The sequence below is a fragment of the Sparus aurata genome, chromosome 16 (assembly GCF_900880675.1).
Source record: "Sparus aurata chromosome 16, fSpaAur1.1, whole genome shotgun sequence".
NCBI lineage: Eukaryota > Metazoa > Chordata > Actinopteri > Spariformes > Sparidae > Sparus > Sparus aurata.
The window spans coordinates 15,122,730-15,147,507 of record NC_044202.1 but is presented as its reverse complement, the minus strand read 5'-3'; the positions used below and the strand labels follow the sequence as shown (position 1 = coordinate 15,147,507).

The following is a 24,778-nucleotide window of genomic DNA, read 5'->3' as shown; positions in this document are numbered from 1 at the left end:
AGAAAGCTCACAGTGGCGGCGACGGAAAAAGCAGAATCAACGGTACCCCCTCTCTTGAATGCTGATATTTTAATAGACTCCATTGTGATGGCAACACGGCTCAAAGCAATATCACGACACAGTCAAACACACATACCTGTAGAATTTGAGTGAGGGTCCCACGGCGAGTAGGACAAACGGCGCCACTGTGTAGCTAATGGCGATCTGAGTCGATGCCCACGTGACGACATCATAGACGTTCTTGTACGAGTCGGAGACCAGGAAGTACGGTCTGATGTTGTGTCTTACCTGGAAGAGCAAGAGAAAAATAAAGTCATTTTCAAGTGAATGAATCCGAAAAACTTTAACTGGCACTCCACTCATTCTTACTGTACAGTAAACCAGACTTCAATTGAACAAATTGACCTAATTCCAGAAATATTTCACGACAGCAGGCTTTACCGCCTTCCTCTGCTCATCCTTCTCTATTTTCCCCCTCTCCTCTCTCTCAGTCTTTTTCCATCTCATAACTCCTCAGAGACATCCAGCTCTGAACATGTCCGTGTGGCGGTGGCCAGTGGTTTTGTGGCGTAACTGGGTCAGTGGCCTCCTTGCCCTCCTTCAGATGAAGAAGAAATAAAGTCCCCGGAGGAACTCACCTGCACAACAAAATTTACTGTGCAGGCGTTCCCAGTAGATTATCCGGAATTACAGTGCGAGTTGCTGCCTGTGCCATCACTCCACTGTCTCCACATAAACATCCTCTTGTCTCTCGCCTTCATAAGTCTAGAGTGAAGAGGTCTGGTTTAGCAGAGATTAGTGGTAATGGCCTCACACTGAAACATGAGCTATAAGTGGTATACTACTTTATCATTATCCCCTCACTCTCCGTGAAGGGATTTGGTTGTGTGTTTGTGGGTCTGCTAAGTAGCAGTGGTAAATCTAAAGAGCTCTAAGACTCTTGCAGGATGATGAAAAACAAATAAATCTAATTTTCTGCCCAGATTTACATTAAGTCCGCCGGATTGACTCTATGTTATGATTCCGAGGCTGCAAGAGAATCATTTACGACTCTAGAATTGTGATTTTTATCCATTTGACTCAATCTGGACAGGAAAGCTCCAACAAAAGCGGCTGTATAGACGGAAAACAGTGTGCGCACTTACTGCCCGTGCTGCCATGGTCATGGCGATGCCAGTGAGGAAGGTCAGGTAGTAGCCGGGGTATACCCCGTGCCACATGGCCGACAGCAGGAAGGTGGCAGCAGTGGGGTTGATGGCACAGCGCTCGTAGCACACCCTGTGGAGAAGAACAACACAACATAGTCAGAAAGGTTTTACTGCAGACTTATCACATTCAGGACTAAATACAGGAGAATGAACGTTTGTTTATGCAATTAAAACTGAATAACTTGTAAATTTGTGCGCATCTTTGACAAAGAAATTGCAAAAATGATTATGACCCCATTTATACCCGGCATTAAAATATGTTTTAGTTGATCCCAGCACACTCTAAATACAAGTGTACACGATCACCAAGATGCAATGATCCATCATCCCTCTCATCGAGGTGGTCTGTAAAGCATTGAATCAAATATCTTTTGTAGGACGTCATCCATGCAGGATGCAGAGGCTGTCGGGGTGTCCTGGGCTACACTCAAGGACTGCCTACAGGGAAATATAAGGATCACGCGCCTTCTGATTTGCATGTGGTTCCCTCTGATGCAAATGACATGCAGATGTTTGTGAGCACAATGTCTGGCCTTGTTGTAAAGTTACCATTAAATGTCATACATTAGATTGTTTGTTTCCTTGTAAAAACGGGTTCATCGCTGTACCAGCTCGTCTGCTTCCGTGTCTAAAGCATGTCTTAGCTTATTGATGGTATGCAAGTCAAAATTGACAAAATACAGTCAACTGTCAGTTGTTAGGATAAACACTCTGAACTTTGTGACTTGCCATCTATTTTGCCATTCCTCTATATTCTGCAAATTTTATACATCGAGATCTTTCTTTTTTGGTGTATGAAACACTGTCCAATTGTCCCAAAGATGCACAAGTTTATTTGCATATAGAACAGGGAGGTGAGATCCAACCACAAGTGGCCACTCGAGACGCATTCTAAAGCCAGGTGTCACCTGACAGACTTTGATGCTGTCCACTTTTGATCGGATCGCCAAAGGACGTTTTACCTGCACCAGATAAAACAGGCTCTATTTTGTATTTATGCAATCAAACCACACAAATTGTGGTTTCGGTCAAGTATTTCAATCGGAATGCCAGACTTGAGAAATGCATCAAACATTTATGCGAGTATTTCAGCTGCCGTCCACAGCCAGGGCTTGCTCCCGCACAAACCGAGCAAAGTGCAGCTTGAGACAGCAAAGAGTGTTTTTACCTTTTGAGCCAAAGAGCTGTCTGGATATTCCAGTTGTCTAGGAAACTCTTGAAGCTGGTGGCAAACTGAAATTGGACCGAGAACAAGGTACATTTAAAATTTAGTTGAAACTTTTATCTGGATCAAAAAGGATTCATAAAAAAAGAAGACTAACCTCAATATCCAAAATTCTGAGATTGGATATCAGGTCCCACCGTGGGGAGCCATCTTTGTTGTATCCATTGAAGCCAAATCCGGCAGCGTTGTTGATAGCATCAGCTGCAGGAGAAAGGTTCAAACGTTTGAGTATTCGAACGGCAACAATTAAGGATGACAGGCTCCACGTCCTTAGAATGCATTAGTTTGTAAAAGCAGTGACAGAAACAGATGGAGATGCAGCATCACATGTATTTGTCATCAGTGAGAGTAAAGAGCTGCAGTTTTCAATTCACCACTGGATGGCACTGGAGCGCCAAGAAACCCTGTTAAGTAAGAGTTTTTTTCAGACTGCATCTCAACATACTATACAGACTGCTTTAAAAATAACCAAAGATTCTCTGAACGCAGAGCAGCTCAGTGAGCTCAAACCACTCAAATGCTCAAATGCTTTCAAATTCACTCACTCCCCACTGAGAGTCAAGAGAATGGGTGTTCAGCCTCAAGTTCAATGCTGACAGAAGAAGACAGACAGAGTTACGCATAGAGGTGGAATTACACTGGTCACTAACTCACCGAGTGTCCAGACAAAGTAGTATTTTGGCCTCAGAGCCAGCATGGCCAGGTAAAGGTAGATGACCTGAAGATGGAAGGGTGTGGAGCTGACAAAGTCATCATCGATGGCGTGCTCCACCGGGAGCAGCTTGCACAGCGACAGATAGATGGCCAGCGAGACGGCACATGTGCACAGCTTGGAGATGACGTCATTCTGGGTGGAGGTAGGAGAGGAGAGTGAGATAAGGAGGAGCAACCCGTTGATACCAGACTATTATTCATTAAACGACAAGTAACGGCAGGAGGAGCAGTGATGCGTGCGCTTCAAAGGCTCTGTTAAGTTGACTCGAGGTTAACTCAAGTCCTTGAGCATTCTCTCATGTTTTATATTTAGCAACTCTCTGTTCCTTCCTCTTCTGAGACAAACGCACTCAAATCTTGGAGTGTAATTTAATTATTAATGCATAACGTGGTAAGAAAACACAAATAACCTTGAGGTTCAGACATGTGCATCATTGAGCTCTCAACAGTGTTTCAGTGTCTGTTTCTCTCAAGGGAACCAAATGAATTATAATTACCATGCACCCTCTGAAAACAGTTCTGCTAATATTTAAAAGAGAATTGCACGGTTTAAAAATATCATAACCTTTCACTCAAGTGCTCTCTTTGAGTGTTTTAGAACAAAGACGAATGTCTATTCAGGTGGTAAAAACTGTTGTACCTTGGGCGAGGGTTCGCTCTGCTTGTACTTCCCGTTCTCCTTGCCGTTGGCGTTCTCCTGGTGGCGTGGCTGGTAGCCCGTGCCCTCGATGAAGGCCTTGTAGTCGTTGTAAGAGCAGGTGGGGCCCGCCAGGATGCCCATGAAGTTACAGTTGTAGCTCAGGTACTCCAGCAAGCTAGGCATCCGCCTTCAGGGCCACGGAGAAGAGAAACAAGATGTTTGAGTGGGAAAGGATTAGCATATTAGCAAATGTTTTCATATAGTTCAGTAGTGCCTCACCATTTAAATACAATAAGGATGACTACCTGTCCACTGAGAAACCAATACTGTCTTTTGTCAAAGAAAAGAGGGGAGGGTCTGAGTGTTTTGACTGGAGATTTTGTGGTCTCTCACCCTACCCGTCTGAATCTGATCTGCCGGTTGAGGTAGTAATCTAATCCCCCGACTCTACAGGACACTTTGTCTATATTGCGACAAACGAAGAAACCTACGTAGCCAGCTCCCCAATAGTAGAAGCACAAAAACCAAGGAAATACGACAAAATAAAATACAATCTGAGCAAGTCAACAATATCAAGGAGGCACTATGCTTGATCATTTGACTTGAGTCACTCCAGGCGGGTGGCGCACAAAACAATGAGGCAACTACAGGAGACAAAGCCTATTCAATAATACTAAGTAGAAAAATATCAAAATAACCTGATTTTCCTCACTAAAATTCACAAACTTTAAAGGATTACGAGGACACCTTTACTTATAACTACTATTTGCAAAAAACCTGTTAAGATGCCAGTGTCTCTTATCTCTGTATCAGCTGTGTTGTCCCGTATGAACCCCCTGTTAGCTCACAGCAGCATCCCTCCACTCAGATCTTGCTTTTTGACATTATTTCTGCACCTCAGCTGCACTACCGTACAGTAACCGCCAGGCAAAAAGGCAGAGGGTAGGGCACTCCTACAATACAGGTCACATGAGGGTAGTCAAAGTGTGGTTTCCTGGATACAGAGTGCCTAACATCCGCTTGACAAACACGAGGGAGAGCCTGAGAGTGATTTCCTATGCAGATGGCACCGAGGCCTTTATTGAAATAAAGGGCAGGATCTCTTTCAGACCGAGTTCGTGTCAACTTTTACTTTCAGTTCAGCTCGATTCAATGAACCCCACCATCTGAAGCAGTAAAAACATACCTGAGTCACATACCTGATAGCTAGGTATTTCTGAGTGGGAGTCAGCTGTGCATCGCGTTTGGTCAAACCTAGAGACAGACACAAAGAAAACATTTAATGTATGCACCTGGAAAGAACTGATCATCAGACACGGGTTGTTCCACCTTTGGCCAGACGTCCTCATAGCGGTCACTGAGAGGGCTAGCAGAGGTCGGCTCTATTCTTTTGGCTAAACGTCTGAGTGTATTTGTTTTTCAGTCTGCTCTTTGTTTGTGCAGACCTGCGGCTTTGCAGCTCATTAGACTGAACGCTCATGACCGGCTTTAACATCATAGGCTACATGTAAGGACGAGCCTACGTCTCATCGTGCGCGGCTGTGTTCGGTTAAATTCCCTTGCTCCTCTGGCCACAATTAAACCTCTGATCCCATTAAATGAGCAAGCTGTGGAGCGGCCTTGCCGTGCCTTTAACAACTCCATGTTCCTAAAAGCCGGAATAAGTATTTTTTTACTGTATAAAGTATGGTAAAGTACTGTGCAGCGTGCGCAGGCATAAAACAGCTGGCAGGTATAAGGGTGTGACTTCTTTGGATAGGGGATTACAGTCTTCTTCATTTCTCATTAGACTCACAGCTGTGAGGAGAATCGGTGACATAAACAGAATAGAAAGGTAGACTGCAAACACACAGACACACACGCACACTGTATACAAATAGACAAAACCTTTATTCGACTGCTGATTGTGTTCAGTCTGAAGTATCCTGAGGGCACTTAAGGCTCCAAGTGGGAACTAAAAAGCTGAGAGCGACTCTCAATCTCTGACACTTGATCACACAGTGTTTATTTTAACCTCCGTGTCACACCGCCATCTTTTTTTTTTTTATAGCTCATTTTGGCAAGTGTGGTGTTTCGGTTGGAGGAGGAAACTCTGACTGCCAGGCCGGCTTAACTACACATAATGTACATTTGTTTTGCTAAAAAAGAAAAAATGGATGAAGCATTAGCATCAACCTTTAACAGTATCCAGCCTGTGTTTAAAGTCAGCCATTAAAAACAGGAAGGGGGGGTTGCATACTTGGTCATTGCTCCATTACATAACTGTGTTTATGCTCTCTTTCTGGTTCACTCGTCCATTGTCAGGGCTGACTACAGGCTCGGAAACACAGCCATGTGATGTGTTTTTGTGAACTCCAAAGAGAACTGAACCATTTTCACTTCTGTCACATCTGACACTTATGGCTTTTTTTTTAGTGGCACTTTGATGCTCTTCTTACCGTCGTGTATTTCAAATGCCAAGCTGGTAATCTTCTGTGTTATCACCATCATGGGCCTGATAGAAAGCACCAAACAAGTAATAGGAGAGAGAGAGAGAGAGAGAGAGAGAGAGAGAGAGAGAGAGAGAGAGAGAGAGAGAGAGAGAGAGAGAGAGAGAGAGAGAGAGAGAGAGAGAGAGAGAACGTAAAAGTTAAAACTGTGAGTTCAAAACACACCGTTATGTTTGTTTTTGAGTTGGGGAGAACTTATCGTGTTAAACTTCTCACCCATATTGTTTCATATGGCCATTAGCTAACATGGGTAGCTAATGGCCTTCGATGCCAATCCAACCATTCATAATAGCAACGGTATCAGCCGCAGTAATACTTCCACAATGGGAATTTCCTCTCGGCTAATTGCAGACCCTTTTTTGAACTTCCTGTAGTTATTCTTTCTTTTCTGCTTCTCTGTTTTTGGGGCACAAACAGCCCTCTTCCTCTTGACTATCAAACAACAGCGCAATGTTTGCTCTCATGTGCTTTAGCCTGCGCTCATTTACATGTATACAAACTCTGTGTTGACGTCTGCGTCAGCGAGCACAAGGCCTGGCCTCATTTCATACACGAAAACTGCTGGTGGCAGCATCAAGTTAAGCTACAGTGAGATGCTGTGATCTTTTAATAAAACGTATTCACAGTATTGAGAAGAACTGAGGACCAACTGTTCCCGAACAAAGAGTATTTAAGCTGTAAGGCTGATGTATAGAAAGTGGGACATTTTCAAGAGGGACAAGAGCCGAGGGTTGTTTAAATTGTAAAATCTCTGGCCTCCCAGAAGCAGTATGGGTTTGCATTCGGCTGCTTAGCAACGAGCCACCCCCACCGTGCTGGGAGTGCAGGCTGTCTGCCTGAATTGTCAGACAGTCTGGAGGAGTGGGAACCAACTACAGTCCCTGTCGTCGTCCTCCTGCCGACACGGCAGCATGACAAGCTCTTGCTTCTGTTTAGCTCGGACTGGTTGAGTAATATCCAGTGTTCCCCCGACTCTCTTTTTAGCAACATTTGTGCTCCATTTAGCATTGCAAAGCTAAGACGGGCAGAGGTCTTCAGTGTGTAATTGAGAAAAGATTACGAGGAGCTCCGTGGCTCTACTGTAGCTTACCCTGTAAAATCTGCAGAGTACATGCCGTAGTCGAACACGTACACCCGTGTGATCTGACACAATATCAGATAGCTGAGCGTCACGATGAAGCAGTACCTGTGCAGGGAAGGGGAGAGAAAAGAGGAATGAGAGAAATGAATTATTGCACGGAGCAAAAATACAGAAACGTTGTGCTCGAAAAGCCAAAACGGCGATGAAATCTTTTCTTTTCTCAATCTTTTCGTCTACACAGTGACATAGAGCTTTCAGGACAGGGCAACCTAATGCACCCTTGGGCTCAGAGTTCTGAGGGGAGAAAATAAAGTCCATTTCCTTTCTTCTCATATCTGCAGCAGAACAAGGACTTTCTTCTAGTACAGTACAAAAGACAGTGGCCTCGGAAACGGGGCAGAGCAGTGGAGAGGAGAAGGGGGGTCGAGGATTGGACAAAAGGGCAGAGGAGGCTCCAATAATGTGCCACCGTCAGCGGCTGAAGGAGGAGGACAACAAAACCTTTCAACAGGAGACCGAACACAGAGCAGCACCGACGCCCGTTGTGCAAGAAAAAAGCTGCTGCAGCAAGAGTCAGCCCGAGTCAAAGCTAGCGAGCTACCGTCCCTCCGCCCGCCAACAATAAGAGGGCTGTGCTGCTCGGAGAAGGAGAGCAGCACACCCAGCCAGAGCGAGGCCCGCGCTGCCGATGAGACACAACGGGACCTCTTGATTCTGAGAATGTACTGTATCTGCAGTCCAAGACGCAGCCAAGACGCCATGTGATCTCTACAGTCAAGCATTTATAAAACACAAAATAAATCACCCACCGCCGCAATCCAAAATATTCTCAGGCCTTATAAGATCTTTGTCTCAGTCTCTAAAAACTCGGACAAATATTACGCGCTACTAATAATCACAAGCCCCCAGAGAAGGCAGGGGAGATGATAATAATAATACAGTCCCGTTATGTGCTCTGAGCGCTCTGTGTTTGTATCCGGCCCACACTTTCTTGGCCCACGATATTTTTTGGAGCCTTGGGAGACTACACAGCTCTTTACAAAGGCCTCCGTATTCCCAGACCTCATCTGAATGTGAAGCGTGGATACGTTTTCTAATACTAGCAAAAGTGTTTTATTAGCAAAAGTGTGTTTCACGGTGAGTGGTTTACTTTTAACCAGGTTGTTTAAAGAATTTATTTAGAGATTATTTGGGACATTTTGCCTTTATTTGACATCGAGGCTGACGGAGAAAACATGGGAGAGAGGGGTATTTTCTGTCCCCAGCTGCCTAAAGATTTTCTAGAGATGTGGAGGAACATGAGTTTATGCAAACGGAGAGAGAAACTGCTGATTTGCCTTTAAACTATAGACAATAATGAGACTGGATCTGTGGCTGTTGATGTTTAAAAAGGGATTTAGGCCTCATTCAGACCAAATAGGCGTTATGGTGTGGACCGCAGGGGTTTCTGGGAACAAAACAACAACAATAACAACAACACAGAGACCCTGCCGAGAAAAGTTGAAACAGAATGAACTTTTTGGAGAAACGCCACCCGTCATCACGCTACAATGGCCAGTCACACACCACAATAATAGTTAATAGTGGCGGTTTTTCATGTTTGATTAGAAGTTCTAGTCGACATGACACTTTCTGAGTGGGGGTGAAATTAATAGTTTCATAAAGGCCAAAAAAGACACATTACTGAAATGTTGAGGTCCGCCCAATCGAGTGTCTATTGTGTTGAAGTAGCAGGGAAGAGAAAATACTATGCAAACTTGTTGCAGACGGAGAAAGCCCAAGGTCCCAAGACGGAAACTGGGCTTTATATCCAGGCATAGTTCAAAGACCGAACAATTATTCTCTCCCACTTGTGTCCTCCCACATCGTCGCACAACTCGTGATTTGGTCTGAACGAGGCTTTTACAGCAGCATGGTTTTAGCCTGGGTGACCTCAGCGGGAATCAGAGCCAAAAGCCCATTTATTCAGTTTCCCCCCACAGTATCAACCAACTCGAGAAAGGATCCTCAGACCCCATTTTGACTGGGGTTCATGGTCAGCAAAACGTTCTCAAATGGTGGCATTTACGTGATCAGAGTGCCAAAACAAGCTACTGATTCAAAGGTCAACCTGGTTAATTTGGTTATTATCGTTAGGAATACGAGGGTCCAGGCACCCAACACCACTTATAAGTCCACCAACTCAGGACGACCAAGAGGGTAAAACCATCGCTGCCAGGATCTGCTCCGGCACTGGAACACAACGGCCAAAAGTTTCAATAAACCATTTCGTGCCCCACTCACAAAAGTCTCCTATTATAGGTACTATTCTTTGCAATATACTAAAAACCTACAAGGTAAAATGACAAGCAAATATAATAAGTTATGTTTAATGAGTTTATCTTTAATGCAGGAAAGCTTAAAGTTTATCTGTTAACGCTACAAACATCGGTGGTGCACAGGAAACAGCCCTATTTCACTGCGATCAGCCTTCTCTACAGGCAGCACACAGCTGCAGTCATCAGTGAGCGCGTGAGCTATATGTGCTGCAGCAGCTAGTATATTTGCAGCGGGCCCACTGGGGACCCTGTCTCTATCCTCATATGATTTGTGTTTGTGTAATTCGCAGCACGGAGGGGGGTGCGTTTCTTTTCCACTCGAGGCTTCTTAGATTGGAGCCTGAGACTTAAAGCAGGGCCGGCCCCCCGCTGTGGGACAGCGGCAGACGGGTCAACGCGCAAACAAGGAGCCACACAGGAGGCGCAGGTATGGATGCAGACTGTACGTGGTCCATGAAAACAAAAAAAAACAGGCTATAAATAAATGTCCAAGACCTTTTCTCGAAGGTTGTGTACACATAGTAAATGCCTAGAGGTACACTTTCATGCTTACACAGATCCAGAGGAAATTTCCATCTGTTCAGCATGGAACTGTGAGGCAGTCATCTGCACACTCATCACCGTTCGCAGCTTTAGCACCAGAACTACTACCAATTCCAATTCAATTTAATGCAAATGTTACAGATAGCATACAATGTCTCAAGTGCATCTGCAACTCAGGCCTTCCTGAGGATAAGTTGGCTGTAACCGGAGCTCGAGATGTCTACTGAGTGGTTTCAGGCGTAGGTAAATCATCCAAGAGAGATGAAGTACAGTGCAACTGTTCTGCCACTCTGCTTCACCGCTCTTATGCTTTTAGGTAGAAGGTGTTGCTCAGATACTGGGCAAATAGCAAGAGGGGAAAAGCCTCAACTGTCAGCGTGAGCCTTCTCTTGACAGCTGGCCGGTACTGCTTCAGGTAATAAACAGACATATGTAGACACTGCAGGACTGTTTGCTCCCAAACTGTGAGTCTGAGCCCACCCAGCGGTCACAAGACACATCTGAAGGGTCGTGAGATGATAAACAGGACAGGAATGAAAGAGAAAGTGGCATCTGGGACACAGAGTCGTTTCTTATTCAGACTTTCCTCTAATTTCTGTGTTATTTCTTGTGATTTCTCCAATTTTACATTTTCTCTTCAAAGAATTAAATACAAAATCAGGAAATTGTGGCACGAGGGTCGCTTTATGCCAAGTAGGGCTGCACAATATGGGAAAAGTATTACAATGCAATATTGCAAATGCAACTGGGGACAGTCATTTTTGCCTTTCATAATTTTTTTGGAGAATGCGAGTCGACAGCCTGCCCCGCTCTTATTGACCGATCACCTGTTGGACGAGGCGAGCAGACAGCGAATGTTCTAGACTTTTACGGACTTGCCTCAAGCGCGAGCGCAGCACGGCCTGCTGGTTGGCAGCAGGCGGAGACGGGGGGGGAAGTGTGTAATCATTAGATACGGTGTAACCAATGGAGAGGGCTGTGACAGTAATGCGCGTGTCCTCTTTAATTGATGCTGGTGCTAAAGAAGAGCCGTAGGAAATTGTGATAACTCAGACTGTTGAAGAAATAAGACGAGGTTAATGCTCGAAACTTGATGCAAACGTAGTCTTTTTCAAGTGATTATTGTAATCTAGAGTCTGAATCCGTCAAAATAATCTAATAAATTTGTTTATTATGTGCAGCCCTTTTAAATGTACTCTGTTACAGAGACATGGTCATACAATAGGCAGTTTACCTTTTTGTTCTTGATGGATTGATTGGTTGATCAACAGAAAGCTTATTTCTTTGATAATTAATTCATCAGTTTAGTCACTTTTTCAAGCCAAAACAACAACAAATATTTCAGATTCAGGATTTGCCCAATGACAGTGACCTGGAAAACAGGACAGGTTTATCCACACAACATGGCACCGAGCAATGTTTTACATCAAAAGTAATATCGCATTACACCCAGAAGACTGACCCTCCGCAAACAGCATTAGAGTGCATTTAAGCCTGGCACGCCGTGCCTCATGTAAGAGGGCAGATAAGCAGAATCCACTCCCTGAATCAACCAACACGCCTCCGTCTCATTCAGAGATAAAGTTCACCTCCCCTAGATGAAGGTGCAGCTCGGGGGCAGAGGGAGAGGAGCAGTGCAGAGGCAGGACGCACTGACAACTGTCAACTGCAATATCACAATTCCCCCGTCTCTCCCTGCTGACGACCAGCAGGCCGTGCTGTGCTGTGCTCGCGCTCGAGGCAAGTCTGTAAACGTCTAGAACATTCCCTGTCTGCTCACCACGTCCAACAGGTGAACTGTCAGAGAGAGCGGGGTGGGCGGGAGCGAGCGCTTCCAGAGCTGCACGAGAGTGGATAGTATGTAATATGACGCCTCACCACTGAACAAAGTAGGCAGTCTAGAGCCACGCTAAGCCAGGGCCTACCCTCCAAGCCACTCCCCACAGTCCAGAGAAAGAGAGATTTTAGCAACTCCATAAAGCTGTCACGCTGCACTCGCTGTACACTTCTCCCCTCCGAGGGGCCGGGCGGCTGAGTGGCAGAACAACAAATGGAGAACATGGGTCCTGCCACAGCGGACTGGGTCTTGGGAGTGGTGTGTTCCCAAAGTTTGTCCAAGTATTATAGTGTTCAGCAAGCAAGTCCCATAACAGAAGCTGTTATTGGTGGTAAAAGTGTACACATTCAGCATTGTGTTATGAAATACTGAATAAAACTAATGAGGAGGGATGAGTGAGAGATGGCTGGAGATGAGAGATTAAGCTCGAGCAGAAAATAAGATGTGTAAAATTGGACAAAAGTAAATGAATGTTTAAAGGGCTATGCATTATTCCTGCAGAGGTGGTTTTAAAGTGGGTGAATAATTAAAATTACTGTACATTTAAAAAAATCAAAAATACCAACAACATTAGTCACGTTACTGTACACATGAATGAACTTGCACGCAATGCCTTGACATGTCTGAACGCCTCGACTACCTTCCACTCAAGTGCAGTCCACAGGGCACACAGGTTAAAGGATCGGGAGGAGTTTGCACACTCAGTCACCAAATGCACGGCGCTCACTAGTTAAAATCTCACCCAGCTGCTGCGGAGAGGCGTTATTTGTTATGCAAAAAAAAAAAAACCTGAGGCAGCGGGTTCAACGCCCTCTACAAACACGGGCATGTCAGTGCGTCCTGCCTCTGCGCTGCTGCTCCTCCCCCTCTGCCCCCGAGCTGCACCTTTGCGTAGGGGAGGTGAACTTTATCTCTGAACGGGACGGAGGCTGGTGTCGGTTGGTTCAGGGACCGGATGCCGCTTATCTGCCCTGTTACGCGAGGCACAGGGCACCAGGCTAAATACACACTAATGCTGTTTGCGGGGGGGGTCAATCGTAATGCGATATTACTTTTGATGTAAAACACTGCTCGGTGCCGTATTGTGTGGATAAACATGTCCCGTGTTCCAGGTCACCGTCATCGTGTTTTGAATCCTTTCTTTCTGAGGGGCTGTCGCCACTGTGATTCATGTTTTGTTAGCGATCTATTTAAAGCTCTCCCCGGGGAAAACATCTACTGTTTACACCTGCACTCATAACCTTGAATTCTGGGGAAAAAAATAACAGCAAAGACAATGTGTGTGTATATGACTGTGTGTGTGTGTGTGTGTGTGTGTGTGTGTGTGTGTGTGTGTGTGTTGGTTGATGAGCCATGGTCACAGATGGAGGCCCGGGGGCAGAATCATCAACGTCATCATGACCAGACTTGTATGCTTCAAAAACAGACAGATGAATGAAGACACAAATAGGAGATTGCTCCATCGTCGACTGATATGAGGCATTTATATGAACTAACGTCTAATCAGTCGTTTCGGACTAGATTTTGGCTCAACAAGTGTGTTTGTCATACTTCCACTTGCCATTTCAGCTTTATTCATGAGGCAAATGACGGGAATTCCTAACCCTTTACAAATGCGTGGGTTTCTGACACTTCCAGGAACCATGAGGTCAGATGACATTATCCACTTCACTCGCACTTACTTGTGCATGTGCTCCAGGCCGGCGAAGACCATCACGCTGTAGGACAGACCGCTCTGCACCAGGAAATGGAGGGAGTACCTGCGGAGAGACAGACCTCATGAATGATACGGCATATCACTGAGCTCATATTCAACATTTTCTAGTGACTTTCTTATTTTCATCACTATAGCCAGACTTGAAATAACCTAAACATTTATCTATAGGCCTTTTAAAACACAACACTGCATTAAAGACTGTTCTCTTTGGTGGCACAAGCTCCTCGTCTGCCATGCTGCCAGCTACAACTGCAAGCAAGTAATGACGATTTTTAGAAAATATTCACATTTTAAGAAGTGAATCGAAATAGTTCTCCCAAGTAAGAGCCACATGAAGTAATTTCTCTAATCAGCACAGTCATCTAGGCTACATTACTCTACTGTTTTTTTCCCCGTGAAGCACAGATTTGCTGGTCAATGTGTTCATGTGACGCTTCGAAACAGAAGTAAGAGGCCATTAACCGCTGCAGCCTCTATGGTCCGCCTGAAAAACAGACTGTGGCCGCCTTCAAGATAATCATGATCTGAAACCGTCCAAACTCCCCCCTAATTCACAGGAAAAAGCATTTTCTTCTGCGGGCACAAACATCTTCCTCGTATCAGACTACATCAGACCTCGTTTGCTCTCGATATTAAGATCCACATCCTGCTGCTTTGTCATCCCAAAACAGTCATTAGGAAGAGGAAATAACAGCATTATGAAACCACTGTCACACCGTCAGCCATGCGAATGCCAGACCTTTGTGGCCACAATGTGTCATCTTGGTCACAGGGCAAGAGAGTGACTCTCACCATCACACTATAATCTTGACGGATTCATATGCCTTTCGAGCTGCAGAAATCTTTAAATCGCGCCATTACAGTGAATTGCGCACGAAAGTCTGACTTACATCCACATTTCTTCCTTCCCGACACACACACACACAAACACGCAGTTCACAACAGCAGCAGCTACCAGATGGGTCTTTGAAGGGCACAGTGTGTGATGCTAGCGACGTCAAGCCCTCCAGGAGAGGAGAGATGCCACAATGTGTTAGGAGTGAGTCAACAAAAGAGGGCAAGGGCATCAGGGGTTGGCGGGGAGCAAGGGGGCAAAATCTGGGTGAATCAAATGAACTGCGTGGCAAATAAAAAGGGTAAGGAACACAGGAATATCTGAAGTAGGGAGGTGACAAAGATAAAGGGTAAGGGGGTTTTTTTTTGTTTTTTTTTTCAGTAAGAATGAAAATTTCAATGTTAAAATGTTCATTCCCAACAATCTGACTTCACATCTCAATTGCAATGTTTGTCAAAATAATCCCAATGCGGTTGTTGTCACCCCATCGCGCAGCCCTAAAAAAGATCTCTTAAAATTCTGCTACGTTCTCTCAACTGTTTGACGTCCTGAAATTGTTTTGGTTTTTTCTCCCGTGACATTTAGGAACAAGCTTCGTGTCTTGCTGACAGAGAGGGGAAGACATCCCAAAATAAACCAACACTCTGCAGCATCTGTGAGGCGGATCCTCTAGGGCTGCAGGCAGGTGCCCTCTAAGACCGAACTGACTGCGTGTGTGTGTGTGCGTGCGTGCGTGCGTGCGAATAACAGGGTGAATAACATGAATGCAAGCGAGTGCATAGATGGAAGCGAGTGAGCTGCACTGGCTGAGATCCTTTAAACAATTCAAGTTCCATCTATGTGACCTTGCTTGAGAAGTTACACCTGTCTTTTTTGAATCACTAATTACATCATGACCATACTGCATGATCATTGAACGGTATGCTTTCTGTGAAATTTAGAAGTTTACAGTGATTAGAACACTTTTACTCCCTTATTTAGTGTCAGAACCTAAAATACTTTAGCCAAGTACAATAAAAAGCCGTATACTAGCTTTATAAAATGTATCCGTGTATAAATATTGAAAAGGGGATTGTGCTCTATTAATTACCTTGGCATATAAACTCTCTGGCAGGCTCGCACAGACATAAACTTCATTTATTGATTGTTTGGCCCATTTGGACAAATAGGCTGTCATGGTCAAGATGATACATCAACTTGGTGAATAGTAACTCAATTTTATTTATTTTTTTTCCCCGTACATAAATGTATAAAACTTTTTAAAAATACTTGTTTCGTTGGCCAGTAAACCAGCACCCTTTCACATGTCAGTGACAAGTACAGACCCTTTCTTGTGCCATTTGACAAGTTCTATGTTTCACTTCCTTATTATTTTTTTTTTATCTCTGTTGTATAGTGAGGATGTGGTGGCCATCTGCCAACATGTTATGATTGCAGATGTCAGTTTGGCAGAAACATCTCAAATACTATTCTGTTGATCTTTTTCCTTTCTCGCGTTAAATGCCGAGTTATTCATGTACATTTACTTCGAACAATAAAAGAGCTGCCTTATTCGTAACTAAGTATCAGTCCACGTTTCAATTGAGCAACACAAGTTTTTTGACACTGGCGCTGTTATGACATCTGATTCATGAATGAGTTACGCCACACGACCTCTCCGAGCCACAACAAATAATCTGATCCTCCCGCAGCTCGCGTACACGAGCCGTCTATCTCCGCGGCAGATCAGATAAAACCCTGTCACCCATAACCTGACGGCCAGGTAGCATTTCACCTGTTTGGCATTTTCCAACTAGCCCGATGTCAGGCTAGTGTTTCCCCAGGTTTGCTCTCCAACACACAAACACAAGCGCGCGCACACACACACATGGCTGCACTTTGAGAGGCACTCTGCCAGAGGTACAGTGGGTTGTCTATTACAAGGCAATAGCTTTCTAACTGCATATCAGTTACTACCCGATCGACCCATTTGCTTTGGCGAAGATGAGGAGAATGAGGACAGGGCGAGGGAGAATGAGGAGGGAAAGGGCAGCGATGGGGGGATGGCGGGAGCGAAAGGAGTGGAGGAGGAGGAGGATGATGATGGCTGACAAGCAGCAAACAAGGAAAATGGTGTGGGATGCTAACAGGAGAACAAAAGGAACCAATAAGAGACGGCAAACTCGGTGGGCTGACTGGTAAAAGTAAGATGATGGAAGGAAAGGCTCTTCATATCAATCCTATTATTCAGAACAACTCGCTAATTTCACTGTGATCCTTCTTGGAAAAATGTGCACATCAGAAGCACGAGACATTTTAAGATGTCACAGTTTGCTGTCAGATACATGTGCAATCTTCACTATATTTCACATCGTACAGGCCAAACAATTCATCGATTAATCTGTCAATTTATTTTTGACATTAATCGATACATAAAAACAACAGTTGTTGCCGTACTTAGCACTTGTGAGCTCTATTAAATACCCTTCATGTCGTTCAGTGCTGTGCTCATTTTATTCTCACAGGCAAACAAGCAACTGTAGATAAAAATGAATATCTGTGAGACTGTGCGAGTGACAGCTGGTTGTTAAACAATAAACACTGAAAATGTATACACAATCTACTGAGTATGTAATCTAAAATCACATTAAATGACACAATTAGTGACAATGTTATAATTTGTTTCATTATACTCTTTCAATCCCAGGGATTATTACTCCACCTTTAAATTGAATAATTGGAGTTTAAATGTGACATTATCAATGCCCTCCGATTCATTTTTTCATTTGACTGATGTCATCAAATGTTCTGCTCAGGTGACATGTAATTATCACATAATCTACTGTTCCAATCCAAACAACACAAGCTCTCACCGGTCCTTCCACTTTTACGGATGAGCTCACAGATCCAGCACGTTGGCATGTTGCTAATGCTAGCAAGCCAGCTAAACATCAGGGCATCAGACCACACTGGGAGCAAATATGGCGCACCGTTTCATTTACTATCCAGTCAATTGGGATTAAGACTTTCTTTCTTCGATTATTTAGAGTATCAGTGACCAGTGCAGACAGAAACCTGTTGTGTTTTGCCTTTAAGAAGCTTGGTTGTCACGATTTCTTCTGCTTGAACAGAAAGACTCCTTTTCACTTCTCTAAAGGCCACTATCAATCAATCTATCTCATTTTCTGAGTTATGAATAAACTTTTTTATCTATAGAAAAAAAAAAAATCGTTGCTTGACAAACGATTTAAAAGATTAATTAATTTTCCAAATAGTTTTTGATTAACTTTCAGATTAACAGACTAATACATTCCGCTAGAGCTAACACACTCAGGGACATGCTCTGGGGTTTATGGAGAGGCATTCTGGGAAATGTAGGTAATCGCTAACTGAAGCAGAAGTGGACACTTAATTATATAACATTTCCTTTAATTACATAACACTAAATAATATTTTCATATACCAACACCGTAACCATGAGATTAACAAACAATCCGGCAGCATATAGTAATGTTTTTACAAGAAAGCATGGAATTAGGACATGCACACAGTCTGCAGGAAAAGGAGCTCGCCAACGTAATATTGTAGGCAGAATTGCTGAGGAAGGAAGGAAGGAGGGAAGGAAGGAAGGAGCAGAGTATAAAATGACAGTGATGACAAGAAAAGAGCTGCGGGATAAACAGAGCAGTGACTCACCAGCCAAAGCAGAAGAGAGCCAAGTAGAAGCCCAGCAGAGTGGCCACCACATGTCTGATGAAAGGACTGGTCTTACTGGGGTGGAGGTAGATCCGAAACCACACAGCCATCAGCAGGGCGAACAGCTGACACGCCACAAAGTTTACCTGCACAGAAAAGGGACACACACAAAAGTGATGTCGGAGATCAGGATGAATTTGTTGAGACTGACAGCCGGAGCTGGGCCTTCGCCAAGATCTGGGATTGCAGCGATGATAAGGAAGACAATTGACCTATTACCTATATCGACCTAGCCAAAGTGACGTTGCACCAATAACGCAACTTCCACGTAGACAACAGTTGATTTGTATTGCATAGATATGCAAACTCGGTTATGTTTATTGTCCTTTTCAGCCATAACTGCAATATTTAAAGATAGTTTGACCTAATGGTACTGTGTTGCTTTGCTAGAGGCAACAACAACATCTAAGACTAGCTCTCTGCTAGTTTGGGGTACGCTCAAGCTATCAGTTTCTTTAGTGTGTGGCCAAACCACTAAATTTGGTTTCCAAACCAATGTGAAAGTGTTCTAAAGAAAAGACAGAAATTCAGCTATTTTGCACCAACCGACCGCACCTACTTAAGTTTTATGGTTTTCACTCATATGCGAAGGTTTCATAGTGAGCAGTCTAAACCGCGCCTCAACAATCCCTGAAGCACTCAAGCATCATCTCTCAACGGATATCAACCTTTTCTAATAATGCATGTGTTATTGTGTTGTATATAAATACATTCCGTCTGACAGGTCAGGGAAAGCCCGGTTAAAGTGGGTGTTTGAGACCTTATTTCATCTCCTAATGTCTCCAAATGGCATGGCAAAGAGGCTTTACTCCGGACAATAGAGAGATTGACTGGATCCATCCAGGGAAGCACAATGGAGACCTCTCTGTTTGATTGCCAGCACTTTATCTCTACTCATCCTGAACCACATGGCGAAAGATAGGGAAAAAAAGGGGGGGGGGGGGGGGGGGGGCCATATATAACATACGACGCCCTATTGATCCGACTGGATGCAGTTATCCTGTAAATTTGATTATTTTCATGGCTGCGACCTCCTACTCTGGAGATAGTGTCGTTGAATTTCCCCTCACCGACATCATTAGTGGAGGTAACGCACGGTGTTGCGCATTTGTGTACATGTCTGCATATGTCAGCGATGACTCAGGGACAGTGTTTGATGCGTCTTGCCATCCCGCTGTCCCGTACGGCTGAGCAACACATCGCTGTCGACATCGAAATACACACTTGCACTCACACATGAGCACAGACTAAAAGCCCCTCAGATTTATTTCTCCATTTCCTCTCTAAGTCAGCTTTCTCTGCCATCAATCCCCCGTTTACAACTGCATAATAACACACGAGGCCAATATCAGAAGAGCTGCTATTCCTGTACGGTGGCCGTGCACGTCTTATTCAAAAGCCGATTTTGGGGGTTAAAGCAGAAGAATTGCATCGCAGACACACGCTCGCATTACACCAAATAGTGCAAAAAGTGAAACTGCCAAGAACCGTTCATGTTTGTTTGCCACGATCAGTGATGCATGTCTGAAGGCACAATGGCCCGTCCATGTATATAGGTCATGTTAACAGATCCGTCTGGCCAGCAAGCAGTGAAAGGCTAGAGACACCACGAGAGCCATCCATTATCTATGCATCCTGCATGATTAATAAGAGCGAGGGAGGGAGGGAGACGGGCGGATATAGCCTTAAGTAGGTCCTTTAGTCTGCACGACTTGCGCCAAATCATCTGCCGCATTAGCCCGAGTGTATCATATCCAATGGCACTCTGCAGCAAAAGTGGCAAATATCCACCTGCAGATCCTAAAAGAACAGGCTGCGAGCAGGTCCTGATGGTACTGGTTGAGCTACTACAGTTAAAAAGTAAACAAAAGGTGTGTCACGTAATCTCCTTATCGCGTTTTTATGGTGCCTAAAAGCAAACAACCAGTCATCTACCTGCCTCGTATGAATCAAAAGGAAACAACCCACCCCGCCCGTGTGCCAGTAAATGTTGGGGTTTATTCAGACTGGCAGCTACTGCAATCACTCAACCATGAATGATACAGGAAGCAGGCCCTAGTTTTGGTCTATATTGATTTGCTTCTCATGTGAAAAATGTGAGCGTCGTGCTGATTCATTTTGTCTCCGGTGCTACTGATCAGGACAAAATTAGACCCAGGTTTTAACTGCAAAAATCCCTGTCTCTTCACTTGAAATCTAGAGTTCTAAAAATAAAAAACACAATGCCCCGGCAATGACTGCGACTCGCATCGAACAGACCTCCGCCGGCTACCCCATCTCACGCAAGCGGTATTTACCCAATCCACAGCTTTGGATGTCATTTCACGCTTTGATTACTTCAAGCTGCTCCTTTAGAGGAGAGGACACTGCTCGTCGGTCGACTTGTCAGCCTGCGCACCTGCACTATGAATGACTGGCTCATTTGCCAAACATCCCACACTTACTTATTGTCGATTTATCAATGCGACCGCAGACGCAAAGAAACAGACCCCAACAAACCAGAGACAAACATCTGTCAGAGGCCGTGTTATTGGAAGAATGAAAACACAGACACATATATCTTCGGTTATTATGAACTACTGTTCAAGTGAATGTTTCCTTACAAATCACTTGTAGCTGAACTTGAACTACCGTCTTTGCACTAGCCTGAGAGCAGGAGAGTGTGTAATCAGCCCCTCCCTGGATATGAACACATTGCTTTGTAAGACTGGAATTTCATGTGGGAGACTGGAAGGGCGTGACAGAGGAACTGCATTGTTCACAGCTCACTTGAAAGCTGACTGTGAGGCAAAAAAAAAAAAAGGCTCTGACTGAGCAATTTATCAACTGTGAATTATCCGCTCTTAAGCTTTTCATATACTATTGAGAGTATGACTGCAGTTGTTGAGTTTTGACGGTGGTTACATTTCGATTATGAAGCATGACTGATTAGCTGGAACTCTGAGCCGCAGGAGGACAGCAGGTGGCGTCGTGAAAAAAAAACCTGCAGCGCAGCCCTCCAGCAAACAGCTTGAACGCTCGCTTTTATACAACCCAATTCCACACAGCAATATAATTTGAGGCACTGAATTCACGATTTTGAGGCAGGAGCTACCAACATCCACGTGCAAAGAAGATGCACGAGAACAGATGACCTCCGACAAACGACAAATAAAAACAGGAAATCTTCAGCGTTGCTTTATAATGCTGCCTTCTGGAAAAAAAAAATAAAAAATCAAATCTCTCAATATTCAAGAAGGCCTTCTTTGTTTGTTGACAAGATTAGCAAAGCCTGCTTTTTCAAAAGAGCAATCTTTGGCGGTGATGAGATGCGTGAAAATCGTTCTGGCCGACTGTGAAAAGGCCCACTGTTGTCTACTTGTGCAGACTTGTAATTGGACCTGTTGATTACTGCCGGGTTTTATCGGAGACCTCGGGTGCCCTGGAACTGCACTCGTCGAGGCACCGACACACAGAAAGCTCGGGTAATTAATGAAGTGGGAAATGTCGTTCAAGACGCTACTTGATAAGTCTCATCTTGCTCCAGATCACTGAAAACACATGATCTGGGGATGCATGTGGGGAGACGAGCTTGTGTGCATACTTGACAGCTACAGGCGGGCAAGTGTATCGTGTGCCATTTAAATTCAAATCCACATATGTTAATAGACTCAGTTCACCCAGAAATGAAAATTCAGAGATTATCTAGTCATTTGCATGCCTGTGGAAAGCCGTTAAAGTTTTCATGGTCCACAAACATAATAACTCACTCGTGCACACACCTGAAGAGGAATGAGGGTGAGGGACTTTGGAGACGTAGCACATCAGTATTTTTTAATTAAGGAGGCAAATTTTCAGCAATTTCTTTCAACGGTGGTCAAATGCCTTAAGAATCGATTATCGGTTTACGTTTTGATTATTAGTGTTCATCTCAGATAGTCGATGAATGCACTTTCAGTCGATTTCCTAACAGTGATTAATAGATGAATCATTAACATCCAATGCAGAGTGAGGCCAAGTTCACAACTCGGTCTATAAAATGCTGTGAGAAAAGTAGACTGACATTGGGAGTGAATGCCAGCAGTTGCGAAATCAGCTGTCAAAGTAAACTCAAGTGGGTTTTTTTCACCTGAGCGGCAGTTATATGACGAGTCCACAAGCTCGTTGACTCGCTAGATTTCACTCCCAGATGTGATTTCACACTGAACTGACACTGTAGCATCCTGGCTGGGATTCCGGTCCCGCATGCATGGGGCATTCCACGTGATTGCAAAGAATTGTGGGATATGCAGCAACCGGTGTTGCCCTCCTGGGTGCCCTCCTGGGTGCATGCTGTATACTTGTTTTGATAACAAGGGGATGTTTGATAAAGCACGGCTGGAAGATAAGATCTGAACGTGTAAAGAGGCAACACCATTCTTGATTTTCAAAGGATTTGTTAATAGATAAGGCTAAATGTGTTTCCCCTCAGCCTGTCGCCAATGTTGAGATAGTGCTTTACTGAATAAACATTTTGCAATCGACAAGTGCCTGTGCCAGGGACGTCGCTTCTTCATTCATAATACATGGATCCACTCTTCCATTATTGATTCACGCTGAAGTCAACTCTACCCCGGGGTACAGTGCTCTTATTGTCTCAGAATGTACGGCAGAATATCTGTCGCAGAGCAGTTTGTAAGAGATTCAAAAGGAGCCATGACGAAGCAAAATGCCACTGTTTTAAGATAAATCCCCTGTTTCAAACCCACCGAAATATGTTCATGGACAAAAGACTAAATTGGGGAATGGTGGGGGGGTGACCAAAAACACTGAATGAACTTGCAAACACAAATTGGACAGTGGAGATTTATTTATTTTTTTTAATCTGTCGCCTTCACTTGAAGTCTGTTTGGCAAATGACAATTATTCGTGTCTCTTCTTCCTTGACACCTATGTAAACAAACACCGATGACACAACATTGCCTCCAAAAGCTCAAACAAACTGCTCCAACCAGGCCTGGTGAGAACGCACCTCGGAACACCTCTCGCTTTCTCTCAATACCAGACAAAAGTGTCCTGGCAGATCAATCGTTTCTCATTAAAGTGAGACAGAGAGAGGGCGAGACAACATGCAGATGTTTAGATGGGTGGCAGGCGCCAGTGAGCAATTAGCGCTTAAGAGCAATAAGCTATCAGACAGCTCCCTCCTGGCAGCTGTGGCACGGGGGCCCGGCTCAGCTCGGCTTTAAGAAGCTACATTAAAGACTGTCACACAGACTGGCAGAGGGAGAGAAGCTAAAGGGGAGGAGGGGGAAGTCATTGTGGTTGCAGTGGAAGACAGAGATAAGCCAGTTTTCCTGAAGCTCACTGTTGAGTGAACTACAGTGTGCGTGTCCCCGTGTCTGTGTACGTGTGAGGGAGGGTAACATAAAGCCCCCCGGGGCTAACGCACTGCTCGTGTTCATGTCGTCCCTGCACCGCTCTGCCTGTTTTTTCGCTCACTTCCCGTCTTCCCTCACAGTTTTCCCCGGGCCTCCGTTCATCCTGAAATGGCACCACAAGAAGTGCCATGATCGTCAATGTGAAAGAGCACGTTACGTATAACGCCTCTCCTCCTCCTCCTGTGCCTGCTAGTGTTTAAATCTAACTTATAAGTCGGACATATCACGCTAGATGGGAGCTGCAGTCAGGCGGCAGGGTTGTGGGGAAAGGAAGGAGTGGCACGGGGGTGGGGGGGGGGAGCTGAACAGATGGATGGCGAGTCATTCATCCTCTGGGCATTGATTTTCCTCTTTTCCCTTCTATAAAAAAAAAAAAAAAAGGAACAAGAATCTACAGCCATGCTAGCAGCGCGGTGAGGCCCCCCAGACTCAGGCACAGCTGTGCTTCGGGCTTAACGCTAACGTCAGCGTGGCGAGCTCACAATGACAACGCCAACCTGCCGTGTGGAGTACATGTTTGCAATGTGAGTTTTGAGCGCTAGCATGTCCGCGTTTGCAAATTGGCATTAAACGGTCATGAGCGGCTGCGCAAAATGTTGTCCGGCTATAGCAGTGGTGAAAAAAAATAAGCCTTCCTCTCAATTCAATGGCTGTCAGGTGAAGGACGGCACGACTGACTGCTTGTGTCACAAAATAAACAACCCTCACAAAAAGTATTAAAGTCTTTGTACGCGAGTGCTGTAAAAGGAAAAAAAAAAATAGCTGATCCAACAGAAAAAAATGGTCGTACACATCTTAGCATGAAAATTCGAATGGCAATGTGTGAAAAAAAACAGGAAATCCGACCAAACTGTATACTGACACCGTCTAACCTTTATTGTCTAGAGAAAACGCAGTGCGTTAGGTTCCCATGGGGCAGCGAGAGAGATAAACATCTCAATAAAAACAGGCTCGTTGAGTCTGACCCGCTCTCTGTAGGTGCAGGGCACCTTTCCCAAGGGAGAGCTCTTTGCTTGGGTAATGACTTTCGCTCCTTC

The 24,778-nt window shown here is 44.6% G+C and overlaps 1 protein-coding gene across 1 annotated transcript in view; it reads right to left on the bottom strand.

The window, feature by feature from the left end:
• The window catches only part of mboat2a (membrane bound O-acyltransferase domain containing 2a), a 44,354-nt gene that overhangs the window by 3,796 nt on the left and 15,780 nt on the right, over nt 1-24,778 (bottom strand). The window contains exons 2-12 of the mRNA XM_030391545.1: nt 18,283-18,428; nt 13,738-13,815; nt 7,367-7,462; nt 6,226-6,281; nt 4,987-5,041; nt 3,788-3,974; nt 3,088-3,280; nt 2,531-2,634; nt 2,377-2,441; nt 1,146-1,278; nt 137-288 (exon numbers count right to left, since the gene is read on the bottom strand). Coding sequence (XP_030247405.1) covers nt 137-288; nt 1,146-1,278; nt 2,377-2,441; nt 2,531-2,634; nt 3,088-3,280; nt 3,788-3,974; nt 4,987-5,041; nt 6,226-6,281; nt 7,367-7,462; nt 13,738-13,815; nt 18,283-18,428 — 1,265 coding nt within the window. The remainder of the gene's footprint in view (nt 1-136; nt 289-1,145; nt 1,279-2,376; nt 2,442-2,530; nt 2,635-3,087; nt 3,281-3,787; nt 3,975-4,986; nt 5,042-6,225; nt 6,282-7,366; nt 7,463-13,737; nt 13,816-18,282; nt 18,429-24,778) is intronic.